Source organism: Pelodiscus sinensis, chromosome 23 (genome assembly GCF_049634645.1).
Source record: "Pelodiscus sinensis isolate JC-2024 chromosome 23, ASM4963464v1, whole genome shotgun sequence".
Taxonomy (NCBI): domain Eukaryota; kingdom Metazoa; phylum Chordata; order Testudines; family Trionychidae; genus Pelodiscus; species Pelodiscus sinensis.
In genome coordinates, this window is record NC_134733.1 from 3,518,867 (window position 1) to 3,534,957 (window position 16,091).

The 16,091-nt window shown below is 45.7% G+C and overlaps 1 protein-coding gene across 18 annotated transcripts in view; it reads right to left on the reverse strand.

Annotated features, from left to right (window-relative positions):
- The window catches only part of EIF4G3 (eukaryotic translation initiation factor 4 gamma 3), a 324,364-nt gene that overhangs the window by 242,841 nt on the left and 65,432 nt on the right, over positions 1 to 16,091 (reverse strand). For 16 of the 18 annotated variants that reach the window (XR_012897363.1, XM_075906746.1, XM_075906736.1 and 13 more), the window contains exon 2: positions 9,692 to 9,767. Coding sequence is in view for 16 of the 18 variants with exons in the window: in XM_075906746.1 (XP_075762861.1) it covers positions 9,692 to 9,767 (76 nt within the window). In the remaining 2 variants the exon portion in view is untranslated. Of the gene's footprint in view, positions 1 to 9,691; positions 9,768 to 9,898; positions 9,996 to 16,091 lie in introns of those variants that run through there. The other 2 variants (XM_075906745.1, XM_075906742.1) reach the window with 2 other exon arrangements.

Genomic DNA, 16,091 nt, shown 5'->3' on the forward strand with positions numbered 1-16,091 from the left:
ATGGGATGTGAAATGGACACGAGCAACACATCTCAAAGAGCAAGTTACAAAAGCTAAGTAACCGTTTTTTTCTTCTTCAAGTGATTGCTCACGTGCATTCCAATACATGACTTACCTCCTGCAAAAGCGACGAGTCCTGTGGCACCTTATAGACTAACAGATTTATTGGAGCAATAAGCTTCTGTTGACAAAGACCCACTTCGTCAGATGCAAGATTCGGCATCTGACAAAGTGGGTCTTTGTCCACGAAAACTTATGCTCCAGTAAGTCTGTTAGGGTATGTCTACACTACAAAGTTAGTTCGAACTAACGGACGTTAGTTCAAACTAACATTCATAGCCGCTACACTAGCGCTCCGCTAGTTCGAATTTAATTCGAACTAGCGGAGCGCTTAGTTCGAACTAGGTAAACCTCATTTTACGAGGATTAAGCCTAGTTCGAACTAGCTAGTTCGAATTAAGGGCTGTGTAGACCCTTAATTCGAACTAGTGGGAGGCTAGCCCTCCCCAGGTTTCCCTGGTGGCCACTCTGGCCAACACCAGGGAAACTCTATGCCCCCCTCCCGGCCCCGGACCCCTTAAAGGGGCACGGGCTGGCTACGGTGCCCGTGCCAGGTGCAAGCCTGCCAGCACCCAGCCAGCAGATCCTGCACCTGGCACGGCTCGAGCCAGCCACCCGATGTCCCCCAGCCCTCCCCCTCTTCCCGGGACCAGGCTGGCGGCTCCCGGGAGCTTGCCCGGGACCGCAAGAGGCGGGCACCCGCCTGGGCTAGTGCGGACATCATGGACCTTGTCCACGATCTCCGCACTAGGCACAGGAAAGTGGCCGGCTTGGTCAGGAGAGCTGCCAGCCTGGCCACCCAGGAGCAGGTGTGCATGAAAATCAAGGGGGTCCAGTGAGACCCCCGACCCTGAGCCCTGAGCTTACAATGGCCGTCCTGGGTCAAACCAAAGGTCCATCTAGCCCAGTAGCCTGTCTGCCGACAGCGGCCAACACTAGGGACCCTGGAGGGGATGGACCGAAGACAGTGACCAAGCCATTTGTCTCGTGCCATCCCTCTCCAGACTTCCACAAACCTTGGGCAGGGACACCACTCCTACCCCCTGGCTAATACCACTCCATGGACCCAACCTCCATGACTTGATCTCACTTCCCTTTAAACTCTGTTCTAGTTGTAGCCTTCACAGCCTCCTGCAGCAAGGAGTTCCACAGGTTGACTCTTTACTTTGTGAAGAACAACTTTCTGTTACTAGTTTGAAGCCTGCTACCCATTCCTTTCCTTTGGTGTCCTCTAGTCCTTCTTTATGGGAACTCATGAAGAACTTTTCTGTATGCACCCTCTCCACCCAACTCCTGCTTTTAGAGACCTCTATCCTGTCCCCCCTCCGTCTCCTCTTTTCTAAGCTGAGAAGTCCCAGTCTCTTTAGCCTCTCTTCATATGGGACCTGTTCCCAACCCCTGATCATTGTAGTTGCCCTCCCCTCTCCCAGCCTCTCTCTTCCCCTCTCCCACCTCCTTTTCCCAGTCTCCCCCAGTTTTGTTCAATAAAGACAGATTCCATTTTTGAACACAATTGTCCTTTATTTTGTACATCAAGAAAAGGGGCTAGGGAAGGGTAAGTGGAAGGAGGTGAGGGAGGAATGGGGTACGAGCCCCCGATGGGGAGGACTGGGCTGGTTCTGCAGGCTTCTGGGGGTGGAAGCTCTCCTGCAGCCCCCCAAATGCCTCCTCTCCCCAGATGGCAGCCTGCGGCAAGTGCAGCCGGGCTGATGGCCGAGTGGTGTGATGTGCCCAGTGTGGGCACTCCGGGCACTCCAAGCCAGGACTGGTTTTCAAGCGGGGCACCCCTGAGAACTGTCTGTCCGGGGTGGGGGTCAGGACCCTTTAAGCACAGCCCTCGGCTAGCCTGAGACAGCATCTCCACACTCTAAGTCCTCCTCTGATGCCCTGCCGGCACTGCTTCTGGCCATCCTTAAGCCCGGTTCAGGGTCCACTTAATGTGGACATGCTAGTTCGAACTAGCAAAACGCTAATTCGAACTAGTTTTTAGTTCTAGACGCGTTAGTTCGAATTAGCTTAGTTCGAATTAACTAATTCGAACTAAGTTAGTTCGAATTAGCGCTGAAGTGTAGACGTTCCCTTAGTCTGTAAGGTGCCACAGGACTCCTCGTCGCTTTTGCAGAGTCAGACTAACACGGCTACCCCTCTGACTCCTGCACAAGAAAACTCTCATGAGAAGTGTCCCTCAAGAGGGATGGAGGGAGGTAGAAAGACATTGGAGAGTGTAGCTCTGCACTACTGTATTGAGGACCCAGTAGTCTGAGGTCATAGCTGTCCACACCAGAAGGAAAAAAGGAAAAGTATGTGGAGAAAACTAGAAATCAGATCTGGGGAGCAGGCTGGTAGGTCGCCCTCGGGTGTATCCTCCAAGCAAATATCTGGCTTCATGCTTGGAGCGGCTCGAGGTTGGGGGATGGTGACTCAGGTGGTGTCTGTAGCTCTTGGACTTTCTGCAGCAGGTCTTCCTGGCTCTGGCTCCGTTGCTGATGAGGTATTTGCAGTTTGACTTGCTTACGTGCAAGGACCGAGATGTACAGCCCCATGGTTTTCAGGGTGGCCTGGCAGACCTGCAGCTCATGCAGCTTGCTATCCATCTGCTCCACAGATAGATCCTGCTCATCAAAGGGAAAGTCCCATAGCAAACTCTGAGCCTCAGAGAACAACCCAGAGAGGAGCAGCAAGGAAGCTCAGGTGACAAACTCTGTCACATCCGATGCTGCTTGAGGAACTACCCTAGCCATGTCCGTGCCCTCCCCGAGGACTGCCCAGACTTCTTTGTGGGAACATTCCAGGAGGGAAGTCTCAAACTTGGCACAGTTTGCCACATATTAAATTCATTGAGTGGTTGGCCACTGTCCTCTGTAGGCTAGACAATGAATACACTTTACATGTAAACAGGTCTAGCCTCCTGGAGGCTTTATTTTAGAGGTAGGACAGGGTTGCCCCTGATTCTCCCAATGGTTAACAGCCTCAACCACCAGGAAATTAGCAGCAGAGTGAGATTACAGGTAATCGTGCCCCTTAGTTGAAACAAAGTACTTATGCTCTGCTGGCAAGGGCTGCCAAGGGCTGAGGAGGAGAGGATGTTGAAAACAGAGTTCGCCAATTCTTCCCCTTTCGAAGATAGGAGGTGTGCAGGGAAGACAGGATGGTGGTATTCTTTTATACCCTTTTGTGAGGAAGAAGGAAGGCTGGCAAGGGCTGAGGAGGAGGAGAGGAGGAAGTCAAACACAGAATTTGACAATTCCTCCAACTTAAACTGCACTGCCTGCAAACCAAGGCTGTAATTTACCCTCTTCAACAGCTCTTTAGCCTCATTCTGGGAAGCCAGGTAAGGGAGCCCCATGACGGCCTTGTCAGACAACAACTAGGAAAATGCTGGTACCGCAGGTTCCACTAGGCTGTTTCCATTGGTCCACCTGCCTCAAAAACTGCTCTGCTTACTCCAGAGACTAGTGAAGATAAGCAGTGGCAATTGGATTTGTGGTTCCTAACTGATACCACCTGTCATTTGAATGAACTCAATCTGAAACTTCAGAGAAAGGGGAAGCTGACTTGTGATATAGCCCAGCACATTCAGGAGCTCACTTCTAAGCGACAGTTATTCATAATTCAAATGAAGGCAGGAGAATTCACTCGCTTCCCAAATTTGTTGAAAATTGCTGAAGACAGTGAATTTGAGCATGATGACCTTGATTGTCAGCATTGTGTGAGATGGTTTGAAGACCTGGCAATGAAATTCAACCAGCGTTTTGCAGATTTTGAAAGCTTTATATTGGCATTTTGAGTCATGGAAATCCCATTTCAGTTCAACATTGCTAAAGCTCGAGACCTTGTCAATTTGCCTGACCTGCACAAATGTTGATTTGAAGAAGATATGCTCACACTTCAAAGCCAGCTCAATGTCAAAAAATGAGTCTGTTTTGACAATGTGGGATGCACTTTTGCAACAGAATCAGTTTGCTATTTTGAAAACTGCAGTTCCCAAACTTTTTTCCATGTTTGGTTCAACATAGCCTTGTGAAGCATCATTTTTCTGTCATGACATACATGAAGTTGACGTATTTGCCACAGTTCCTGCATGAAAATATGGAGGCCGAGTTGAGGTGTGCTATCAGTGAAAAGTTTTTGCCTGTTTGAGGGTTAGCAGTGAAACAAAAGTGTCGTGTGTGCCATTAACTGAATTTCTGCGAAATGTGATGAGTTCTGTTGATTAAAACCAATGCTGAAGCACTCTGTTGACATTAAAAGACAAGAATATACAAGACTATTTAAATTTTCAAAATAGTGTGGCTAGTTTGCTCAGAACTGGTTGAACACCACGGCTCTAGCCCAATCAGGGATCCACCTCTGACTCATGGAAGCAGCAGAGATTCCTGGTCCGTTGAATGGCCATGTGTGCCCAAAGTGCACCTAGCAACCAAAGCTCAAGTAGGCTGCCTGGCACTGCAGATACCAAGCCAGACAATGAGCTCATATAGAGCCAGCCTCATCTAAAAACAAGCCAGATAAGAGACTGCCCTCTAAAGCAGTGGCGCATCCTTGGTCCCCGGTTAAAAGATTCAAACCCCCAATGCCAAGATCTTCACCCAAAAGGCCCGGGATACCTGAGCTACAATGCTGAGCCCCATACCCACATCACCACCAGGTTTCCCACCAGAGATCGCCATGGTCATGTCATCATTTTGCCTAAGCAGTCTCTCAGGCATCGAACCTCCATGCCCTTACCCCACCCTCAGGGCAGGATCATTTCCAGTCATGACACAGGGCTCCGCTCTCTGGTACCATTTTTTAGGCAGGCACTGATCCGTGACCTCTTCTTACTGGCTGCTGACAACAGTTAGTTGGCAGACTCAGGCACCAACAGCTCTGCCTTTCTTGCTGGGAAGTCAGTGGTCCAAACAGGAGGAGGACTTCAGCCCCTCATCTATAAAAGGCAAATTGCCACCGGTCTGTGAGACTGGTGTGACTGCTGAGCTCACTCAGTGGAGAACTCCCAGCCAGAACTCTAACTCTTAAACAACTATTCTAACCCTTAACGGTCTAAATAAGGCTACATCTACGGTGGCAGAGTTTTTCCACTGACAGTTTTGCTGGTGATAGAGAAGTGCTGCTTCGTGTTCACACTCCTTGCCACAGGTATCAGCACATGTCTGCACATGCAGCACATGCATCACCAATGAAAGGAGCGCACTGTGGTAGCTATCCCACGATGCACTGCTCTAGGACACAGCAAATCATCATCATGACAGGAGTGGATATTTGTGTGCAGCAGCTGCGGGAAGCAACCAGTGCTGAGGAGGGGGAGGATTGGGTCTCCAACCTCAGCTCCCGCCTCTTTCCCTGACTCTGCACAGCATATTCTGTCTGCGTGTCTCTGTTTACATTGTGGGAGGCAGAAGGAGTTGTCCACAAGAGTAATTTGTTGTGTGTCCTGGAGTAGTGACAGCACTGCCTATCAGAATGGGCTAACAGGGACCAACACACATCTGCAGGCATCACTGCTGAGTTTCAAGGAGTAGCCACTCCCACTCTGCATTGTGGGACCACTCTGGAGGGCAATTAGACCAGTAAAAAGCATTCAAGAGCCTTCTCTGGCATGCATCGGCTCAAAAAGACTGATGGGGTGGTTTTATTTCTGCCCTGAAGCTGCTGAGTTTCCAAGCAAAATGTGGATTTCAAATGAAGATGCTAGCATGGCTTTTGCCTAAGTATCAAACAACTAAATACAAAGGAGACAGACCAATGGACTGTATGAACCACTAATGCTTTTGCAATCTAAGACAAGAAGGTCTGAACAACCCCCAGGGGTGATAGGAAGGAACTGAAACAGCATCGCGTCATCAGCACCCCAATTGACACTTTGGATACCACTGAGGCAAAAGTCTCCAAGGACTGTACACTTTTTTAGGTACTTCCATTCCATTTCACAAGGAAAAAAGTATTCCCCTAATGCAAGAGGCAAATTTTCATTCACAACAAAAGGTTTGGAATTCTTGAGTGTGTTTACAAACATACTCCTTGGCAGAAGAGCTGTTAGAGCATTAGAGCAGAACTACCCAGCTATCTGTCTGCTGGCAAATGACCAACACTATGAGGAAACTTTGGGAGACAGTTATTGCTACCAACACTGGAAATAGAAGGGAATCTCCTTCTCATGACAGCATTCATACATTCCAAAGACCCTCAGTGTTTTCCAGAAGATAAAGAACAACACTATATAAATAAACACTCGTGCTACACTAAAACCACTAAATTGTAACCATATAACACCACACTAATCAAAAACCATTAAACTAGAAAAGAGTCACGTGGGACAAAAAGCCAATTGATAACGCATGGAAGAAGTTGGCTCCAACCTCATGGCTGAAGAAATCTGAAGGGACTTAATCCCAATACCGCTTTGGTGGAAAAGCTCATTGTCATGACACGTACAGTCCCAGCAGCTACTGCTTTACATAGGTGGCAAGTCTCCATGTTATTTTGTATTTGCAAAAACAACCGGGGTCCTCCTGTTTTACGTCAGTGTTGAGCTGCATTTAAGAGTAGGAGATAAGAGTTGCTGATATTACCTCAAATAGAAGGGAATGTTAGAATCCTCACAGTAGTCCCATATTTTGTAATAGCTTTTTATAATTTTAAATCAGTCCTGGTGTTCGAGATCAAACTAAATCAGTGCTGCAGAAATATTTTAAGTTTTCTGCCTCTAGAGTATAAATTTCAAGTTAAAAAACAAGGGAGAATATTAGCCCTGATCTCTCTCTCTCTCTCCTCTCAAGAAAGCAGAGGCTGACAGAAGAAAAAGAGCTCTTGATTCCAGGAAAAAGGAATGTCTTGTGTTATTCAACAATAAAGTCACTTTTCAATTCAAGAACAGTGTCTGGATTCCAATGGTTGTTTTATCTAGGCTTTAAGTTTCAATGATGGAGATGGACCTACACTGGATGAGAAGCTGGATATGAGTCAACAGTGTGCCCTTGTTTCCAAGAAGGCTAACGACATATCAGGCTGCATTAGTAGGAGCACTGCAAGCAGATCAAGGGAAGTGATTATTCCCCTCTATTCAGCACTGGTGAGGCCACATCTGCAGTATTAAGTCCAGTTTTTGGCCCCCTGCTACAGAAGGGATGTGGACAAGTTAGAGAGAATCCTGCGGAGGGCAACAAAAATTAATAGGGGGCTAGGGCACATGATGAAGAGAGACTGAGGGATTTGGACTTATTTAGTCTGCAGAGGAGAAGAGTAAGTGGGATTTGACAGCAGCCTTTAACCACCTGATGAACAGTTCCAAAAAGATAATGGAGAGAGGCTGTTCTCAGTGGTGGCAGATCATAGAACGAGGAGCAACGGTCTCAAGTTGCAGTGGGGGAGGTCTAGATTGAAAAGCTATATTACTAGGAAGGTGGTGAAGCACTGGAATGGGTTTCCTAAGGAGGGGTCGGGAACTCTATCCCTAGAAGTTTTTTAAATCTCATCTTTACAAAGCTCTGGGCTGGATGATTTAGTTGCGGTTGGTCCTGCTTAGAGCAGGAGGGGTAGCCGTGTTAGTCTGAATCTGCAAAAGCGACTAGGAGTCCTGTGATACTTTATAGACTAACAGATTCATTGGAGCATAAGCTTTTGTGGGCAAAGACCCATCTGCGTCTGACGAAGGTGCCCAAGGACTCCTCGTCGCTTTTTCATGAGTAGGTGTGACACTGTTGCAAAACAAGCAAATGTCATTTTGCTATATTTTAGCAAAAGTATTGTAAGAAGCAGTTTTTCCACTCTACTCCATGATGACTATGCCTTAACTGGAGTATTATATCCAGCTGTGAGTGCCACATTTCAGGAAAGATGAAGATCCAGAGAAGAGCTACAAAAATTATTAAAGGTCTAGAAAACATGACCTATGAGGGAAGACTGAAAGAACTGGGCTTGTTTAGTCTGGAAGAAAGAAGATAACATGATAACAGCTTTCAACTGCTTAAAAGGTAGTTACAAGGAAGTGAGAGAAAAATTATTCTCCTCAGCCTCTGATGATAGGACAGGCAATGACAATAAAGAGCACCAAGGAAGGTTTAGGTTGGACATTAGGAAAAACTTCCTGTCATGGTGGTCAACCACTGGATCAACTTGCCTAGGGAGGTTGTGGAGTCTCCAACATTGGAGATTGTTAGGAGCAGTTTAGACAAACATCTATCACAGATGGCCTAGATCAGGGTTTCCCGACCTATGGGTCAGGACCCAAATATGGGTCGCCATTACATTTCAGAAGGGTCATCAAGTGTCTCCCTAGATGGTTCTGTCCCTTTCCTCCCCCCTTTTTTGAATTGCCTTGGGTCACCCGGGGTAAGAAGCACTGAGAAAGTGTCAGACAGCTCTTTCATAAATCCCAGACAGAGGAGGCAACAAATTATTTTGTATTCTGCATCTTGGGAAGACCCCTTTATCTGCCAGTCATCCAAATAAGCAGAAGCACCTTTACTGCTGCAGTTCTAAAAGATATTTCTGAAATGTATACTATCATGCAAAACATCAATTTATAAGATCTACAGGCTTTTCTTCATTTCTTCCAAAATATTTTTAAAAGAGTTTTAAAATATTTTTGGTAATGATAATAATTAATGAAAATAATTAAATGCTTGGAAAACCGAAGCACTTATTTCTCTTGGCACTTTTTAATTTTTGTCTCAATCAAGTTGAAGACCAGCTTTCAGTATAGTGAAATTCTTAAGGAATAATGGGCTTCTGACTCTTACTCTTTGAAAAACAGAAGTCATTATTTGAAAATGTTTATCATGTATGCAAAAATAAACATTGTTATACAGGTTGGACCTCCCTGGTCCAGCACCCTTGGGTCCTGACAGGTCCTGGATGAGAGATTTTGCCAGACTAGGGGAGGTCATTTCTGGCCCCTTTGCTGCCGGCCCCGCCTGCTACCCTGCCTTCCCCCACAGGCTTCCCACCTCCCGCTGCAGCCCAGCTGAGGCGTGCGCTCTGGCCCTGCTGCAGCCCAGCTGAGCCATGCTTTGAGAAGGGGAGTAGGCAGACTGAGAATGTGGCCAATAACACTGTTACTTAGTGAAGCACACAGAGTCCATCTGTGAATTCTGTAAGGAGAATTACAAATGTTTAAGGCCAGGTCTACACTAAAGGGGAAGGTCGAATTAAGATATACAACTCTGGCTACATTAATAATGTGGTTGGAGTTGACGTACCTTAATTCAAGTTTCCATGCAACCTCCACAGCAGGAGGCCAACAGAAGCAGCTTCCCTTACTTTTCACTTTACTAGACCCACTAAATCAAACACCAGAAGATCAATCTCAGAAGCACTGATCTTCCCTGAACTGAAGACAAGGCCTCAGAAATAATGGACTAGCCCAACAAACTTTACTGAATTGTTATATAGTGTTATAAGGATATTTTTTGAGTTTACTGCACTCCATTTATGTGCAAAGAAAATGGTGTTTTGTGTCCTATGCTGAAGAGCAGCAATTTTAAGGGGTACCTAAGTTAACTTTTGATATCACTAAAAGTGCACAGTAATTATTACTTGCTTACAGGAACCAGGAAAATGTGTCTTATTAAAAAAAAAAGATACAAAACTGAAGATTTAGGATTTTACAGATTTGCCCTTACATACTTACAGTGCTGTACACAGCTGAGACAGTCGGAGTGAAGATCCGATCCTCAAGCGGCTGCTGCACAGGACCTCTGGGAATTCTACAACACATCAAGTTAAGGAAAACAAAACCGAAAAAAGGATTGTGTTCTATAATCACAGGACAGTAATATAAACAGAAAGTGTTTTATTTGTTAAAACATCTATCCAATTCTCCACTGTAAGCAGATACACAAACATCGCCAAAGACACTCACATTCAACCAAGCAGATGCAATCCTTCAGATGTCAGAGTGGGGAAGGTATCCCTCCAGAACTGATTTCCTGGACAAATATGACAAGAGAAACTGAAAGCAAAACCAATTACATTAGTCACTCTAGACCTTATACCCCAAAACCTCCCTGCCAAACACAAGTGTGCACGTATAAGTGTAAACACCTCCGCTTTTTAAAAGTCTATATTCAATGAGACAACCCTGCTAATCAGCACTGAATGCTCTAACAAAGGCTTGGCCTGTTCTGCTAACCATTTTGGAATTATAATTGTTTCCTTGTTTAAACGACTCAATCCTTCCCCTCCCACCCATTAAAATCACTTCTAATGGGGGGCAACCAGTATAACCAAAAATTTAATATGCTTCCACTGTTATGTAAAGGAAAATTGCAATCACCTTGCTCTTCTCAGTAATTCTACATTGTAAAAGCACTGTAAGTGAACCAGGAAAATAGACTTCCTAAAGATAATTAACACAAAACGATGGCCTTTCTTTTGAAATGACATCTGAAAGTTATTTAAAAATAACATTCCTTTACTTTTCAAGATTGGGATAGTAAAGAACTGTTAAAATATAATACAGGTTGTACCTCCCTTAACCAGGACTTGGTGGTCCAGTAGGACCACAGATGTTTCTGGACCAGGGTCCAGGTATAAGGAGGTCGGGCCGCAGGGCAGGAGCAGGAGCATGATTCAGCCAGGAGCACCATGTTGAGGGAGGGGGCACAGTACGGAGTTCTGGCCCCTGCTGCTGGGCAGGGGAAGGCTGGCAGCAGCCACAGAGTCCCAACAGCCACAGAGCCCAAGCAGGCCCAGAAGCCACGGCAGGCACAGAGCCCCAGCAGACACGGCGCTCTAGTCTGGGAAGCCACAGCAAAGCAGGCAGCAGAGGGGCTCAGCTGGAGTCCTAGCTGGGGGCAGCACGGATCATGTTGGGATAGACCTCCCCTCATCCAGCAAATTCCCTTGTTCGGGACCAGACAAGTCCCTAGGGTGCCAGATGAGGGAGGCAGAACCTGTACATGCTTAGTTCTATGCACAAGAATTATCCCATTGCCCTCAAAGGTTTGCAGGATCAGGGCCTAAATCAGGCATTTGTAATCATATTTACATTTCAGAATTATCTGTTCTATTTTGTTTCCATTTATTTTCACATTCTGTTTCTTATGCCAACAGTTCTCAAACCGAGGGGCACACAATGTGTTCTGTGGGAAGTTGTGGGAGGGGAAAAGGTATCTTACTGTACACGTTTTACCCACATAAATAACTAGCAAAGCTGATTCATCCACGCATATTAGGGCCTCAAGATGGTGCTGTGCACTTGATTCTAGATCGGGGTGGGCAAAAGGGCCTCCACGGGCTGGATTCAGCCCGCCAAGCAGGTGGATCTGGCCTGCAGAGTCCCGGCTGCTCTCCCACACCCAGGCCAATTAGGGACTGGAGGCAGGGGAGCTCCTAAAGCCTTCTCCGCTCTGCCCCCACCCTGCGAGCAGCGCATGGCGCTTTGCAAGCAGGATGGGGGCAGAGTGGAGGCGGGGGAGCGCGGGAAGCCTCCACCCACCCTACCAGAGCATGTGGTGCTTTGAAGCACACGGTGGGGGGGGGGGGGGAGAGGAGCGGAGCGGAAGAGGCTTCGCACGCTCCCATGTCCCAGGCCAATCAGGGCCTGGGGGTTGGGGAGCTACGTGAAACTTCCTTCACCCTGCCCTGGCCCTGCGAGGAGACTGTGATATTTCAAAGTGCCATGTGCTCCTTGCAGGGTAGGAGGGGGCTTCAAGCGCTCCCCCGCCCCAGGCCAATTTTTTAAGTGGCCCCCGGGCAAAAACTATTGCCCAGCCCTGTTCTAGATGTTGCTGTGCATTTTGAGGGATTTTTGTTAAACTTGTTTAGCATAATACAAAGCTGTTGCCATCTGTACGTTGATCCGTTTGCTGCAATGGGTGTGCACATGTAATTGTAAGCATCAACCACAATCAGCTTTGCTTTTGCTCTCACTACACTGAATCATTGGCTCTGTTTGAATCAATGCCTTGCTACTTGTAATATTTAGTGAAAGTTGTATGCTAAGTTTTGTATCAGTATATCTATGTGTGTGGTGGGGGAACGATGTGCAAACTACTAAAGACACAAAGGGGCAGCAGGGGTTCAATCACATAAATTGAATAACCACTGTCTTAACATTGTTCAGGCTGCAAAAACTGAAGAGAGATTGTAGGGTTCAATCAAATTCAAGCTACAATATATTTTCACTGATTTTTTTAAATACTTAAGAGCTGTTCAAATAAAAACAACAAAAGCTAAATTTACTTCCTAAATTATCTAATCATGGGCCCACTCCTGCAAGATGCCAATCTTCAACATTCATTAGATCTAAAGACTTGATGCTAGATAGCATTCTGCACCATCAGGCCCTCTAACCCTTTACTTACAAAGGGTATTTCTGAGTCTTCTGTTGACGGTGGCCACTGTAATATCAACCGGGGCGAAGTTCACTGTCAGTGGCACAAATCATATAAACAATCAAAAGACCAACTACTTTAGTATTTAAAATCTAAATCAAATGTTTGATTTGCCCATGCTGAAGCTCATTGTTAAAGCAGAATGAAAAACCGCAATCTTTTAAACTATGTTTCCATTAAATTGTCATGAAGAATGTCCCCTCATCAAAGAAGCTCAAAACAGAATTCTTAATCATAAGCACAAACTATGTTCAAAAATACAAGTCAGTTTACCTCAATTTTGAATTTCTGTACATTTGAAACAAGAATTAAAAAAAGAAATATTTATATTAGAGATCACCTTTAATCATTTTAATCCTCCCAACTTCCCTCTATTATAAGTAATTGGGGGGCTGCGCCCCCTCTCGCTGCGCTCGCCAACCCCCCTCTTGGCCGGGAAGGGCCTAGTCCTGAGGCCATCCTGGCCCTTTCCCACCAGTCACCAGGGAGGGCCCGACCCCGAGGCTGCCCCAGCCCCAGCTCTTCTCTCCTCCCCCCAGCCAGCCCCGGCCCTTCCCCTTTACCCCATCCCCTAGCTGGCTACAGCTCTCCCTTCCTTTGCCACCAGGCAGGGCTGAGCCGTGGCATGCCAACCCCAGCTCTCCCTTCGGCTCCCGGTCAGGCTCAGATGGCAGAGGGGACCCAGCCCCCGCAGCTTCTCACCACAGGTACAGCTGGAGCAGCCCATATGGAGCAGCTGGCCCCACCCAGCAAGCAGCTGAGGGTGGAGTGAGAGGCGGGCCTGTGGGACACAAAGTGACATGATGATGTCACTCCGTAGTCCTGCAGGAAAAATGTTTTTATATAGAGAGATATCACAATAATACAGATAGGCGAAGGTAAAACATGCCGATAAACCAAAGGGTTGGGAACCTTAGGCCTGGGGGCCGAATGCAGCCCCTGGGTTCCCTGGATGTCCCCCAAGGCTCAGAATTCCCCCCAACATTGGGAGCCTGGGCTGGTGCTCCAGCCCCCTCCCCTCACTGCCCACTATGGGGCTTCAGCACAAAAAAATCTACTAGCCTGGCCCCCTCATAGGCTCTGGTGTGTGAGGGGAATGTGGGGAGTGTGTTTCTGCTTCTCAGCAGGGGGCCATGTCAATGAAGGTTTGGCGGTGGGGTGGGTTTTTTTTTTTGGTTGGTTGGTTGGTTGGTTGGTTGGTTGGTTGGTTGGTTGGTTGGTTGGGTTTTTTTTGCTTCTCAACTGATTTTTCTGTGGGTCAGCGGCCCTTGACACAAAAAAAGTTCCCCAGCCCCGTTATAAACAGAATCCGTGACAAAGCTGAGAATAGGAATCTGAATCCCTCATTTCCAAGACTATACCTAGCCCACATCTTAATGGCATATAAAATAAAGATATCAAATATTCTCTTATAAATAGCAATGTTTCTTCTTTTCTCAACTTTCACAACTACCAATTTGAACATACAGGGCATATTTTATTACCTTAACTCATTTGAAAGAGGCACATTTGGTATTTATCCCTTTGCTTTATACAGTAAACACTTTCCACACAAAGGTGGTAAACCATAGCCACACCACAGATTTCCATTACTTTTGCTCAACAGATAATTCCTCCTCTTGGGTTTCTGTACTGGATATTAAACAAGTTTTGGGAAGGGGGTGGAGGGAGGACGGAATGGCAAAAGTAGCCTGTCACATTTTCTTGCTGGCCTCTTCACAAAAAAGGTTACCCACAGAATGAATCAACAAGGTCCTGCAGTAGTCACCTGATCAGCAGGAAAGATAAAACATGATTCTTCCTTCCGAAAGGCCAAATGCTGGAGCAAAGTTCTCAGTGTAGGAGAACTGTCATCACCACAAAGTACTACAGACTAGTCAATAGTTCAACTTTACACATTAGATATTTTTATCCAGCCCTGGGGATACAGAGAAACTGCACTAAATTCAACTGGAGTTCCTCATATCCTGCAATGGGACAATAAGGTTATTACATCTAGACTGCAAGCCTCTTTCAAAAAAGCCTCTTTCAAAAAAGAGTGTCTAGACAACAACCAGTACGTTCGAAAAAGCAAGCTGCTTTTTCGAAAGAGAGCACCCAGGCAGTCTGGATTCTCTCTTTCGAAAAAGCACTGTTTGCATTACATAGCGCCTTTTTTCGAAAGACCACTTTCAAAAAAAGGCATTATTCCTCATAAAATGAGGTTTTCCGCGGTCGAAAAAACTGCCGCATTCTTTTGATTTACTTTCGAAAGAACACGGCAGCAGTTTAGACTCAGGGGAAGATTTTTTTAAAAAAGGCCACGTTTTTCTAAAAGACCATGTAGTCTAGACACGCCCTAAGTCCTGTTGAATAAGACTTGCTTGAACTTCAGATTACAAGTAATTCAATTTTAGGTGAAAGACAAATGTCATTTTATTGCCTATGCTGCATCATTTGAGTACATGGTACTTTGCAAGCATAAATAAAGAGCTAAAGATCTATCTACTCTCCACACACTACAGCTCCAAAGCTACTGTGCTGCAGCTGTGCCATGGCAGCGCCACAGATACTTCCTATACTGATAAAAAGAGCTCTGTTGTTGATTCAGATAAAACACCTCCCCAAAAGTCAGAAGGTTAATGGAAGAATCCTTGCGTCAACCAAACTACCTATTCCAAGGATTAGTTCAACCCTGAGTATGGCACTCAGGGCACAACATTTTTCACAGCCCTGAGCAAAGTAGTTAGGTCAACCAAAGTTTTAGGTGTAGATTAGACTTAAGGGTGAAATTCTGGTTTCACTAAAGTCATTTGAAACTATGCTACTGACTTCAGATGTGCCGGGGTTTCACTGTAATACTCTATCCCACAGAATTTCCAAACTATTCCTATTTTGAAGAAACACAATTAAAGACCTTTTTTTAAAACTAGGAAATAGAGATTCATTAATTACAAGGCCAGAAGGGACCACTGTGATAACCTAGTCTAACTTCCTATATTACATATTCCAGAGAACTGCCCCAATATAATTCCTACACCATATAGTTTAGAAAAATATCCAATTTTGAGTTAAAAAATTTTCAGTGAGGGAGAATCCACTACAAACTTTGGTAAATTTTTCCAATAGTTAACTACTCGCATTAAAAATGTATGCCTTAGTCTCAGTTTGTCTAGCTACAACATCCAGCCGTTGGATCATACTATATCTTTCCCAGATAAACATTAGGAGCCCATCATTAAATATATGTTCCCCATCAACACACTCAGGCTATGTCTACATATCCCAAAATAGCTATTCCAAATCTTTAAAGCAGCCCATTATTTCAAAATAGATTTCAAAATAACGGGCACGTTAGTTGGGCGCCCCTGTAACCCTCGTTCCACAAGGGTTAAGGGGTATTTTGGAATAGCGCTTTATTTCAAAATTACCTCAAAATAAGCTACGTTTAAGGTAAGGGTGCAGTATAGATGCACCCTTACAGACTGTAATCAAGTAATTAATTAACATTCTGTTTGTTAAGCTAAATAGGCTGAGCTCTTTGATTCATTAAAGGGAAGTTACTCACCCTTGCAGCAATGACAGTTCTTTGAGCTGTGTATCCCCACCGCGCGGTTCTGTGCTCTGCGCATGCGCAGATCGTTCTGCGCAGGCTCTTCTGGGGTGTAATCTACTTGTCACGGGCAAGTAGATTACATTGTTTGTCGAGCCCTG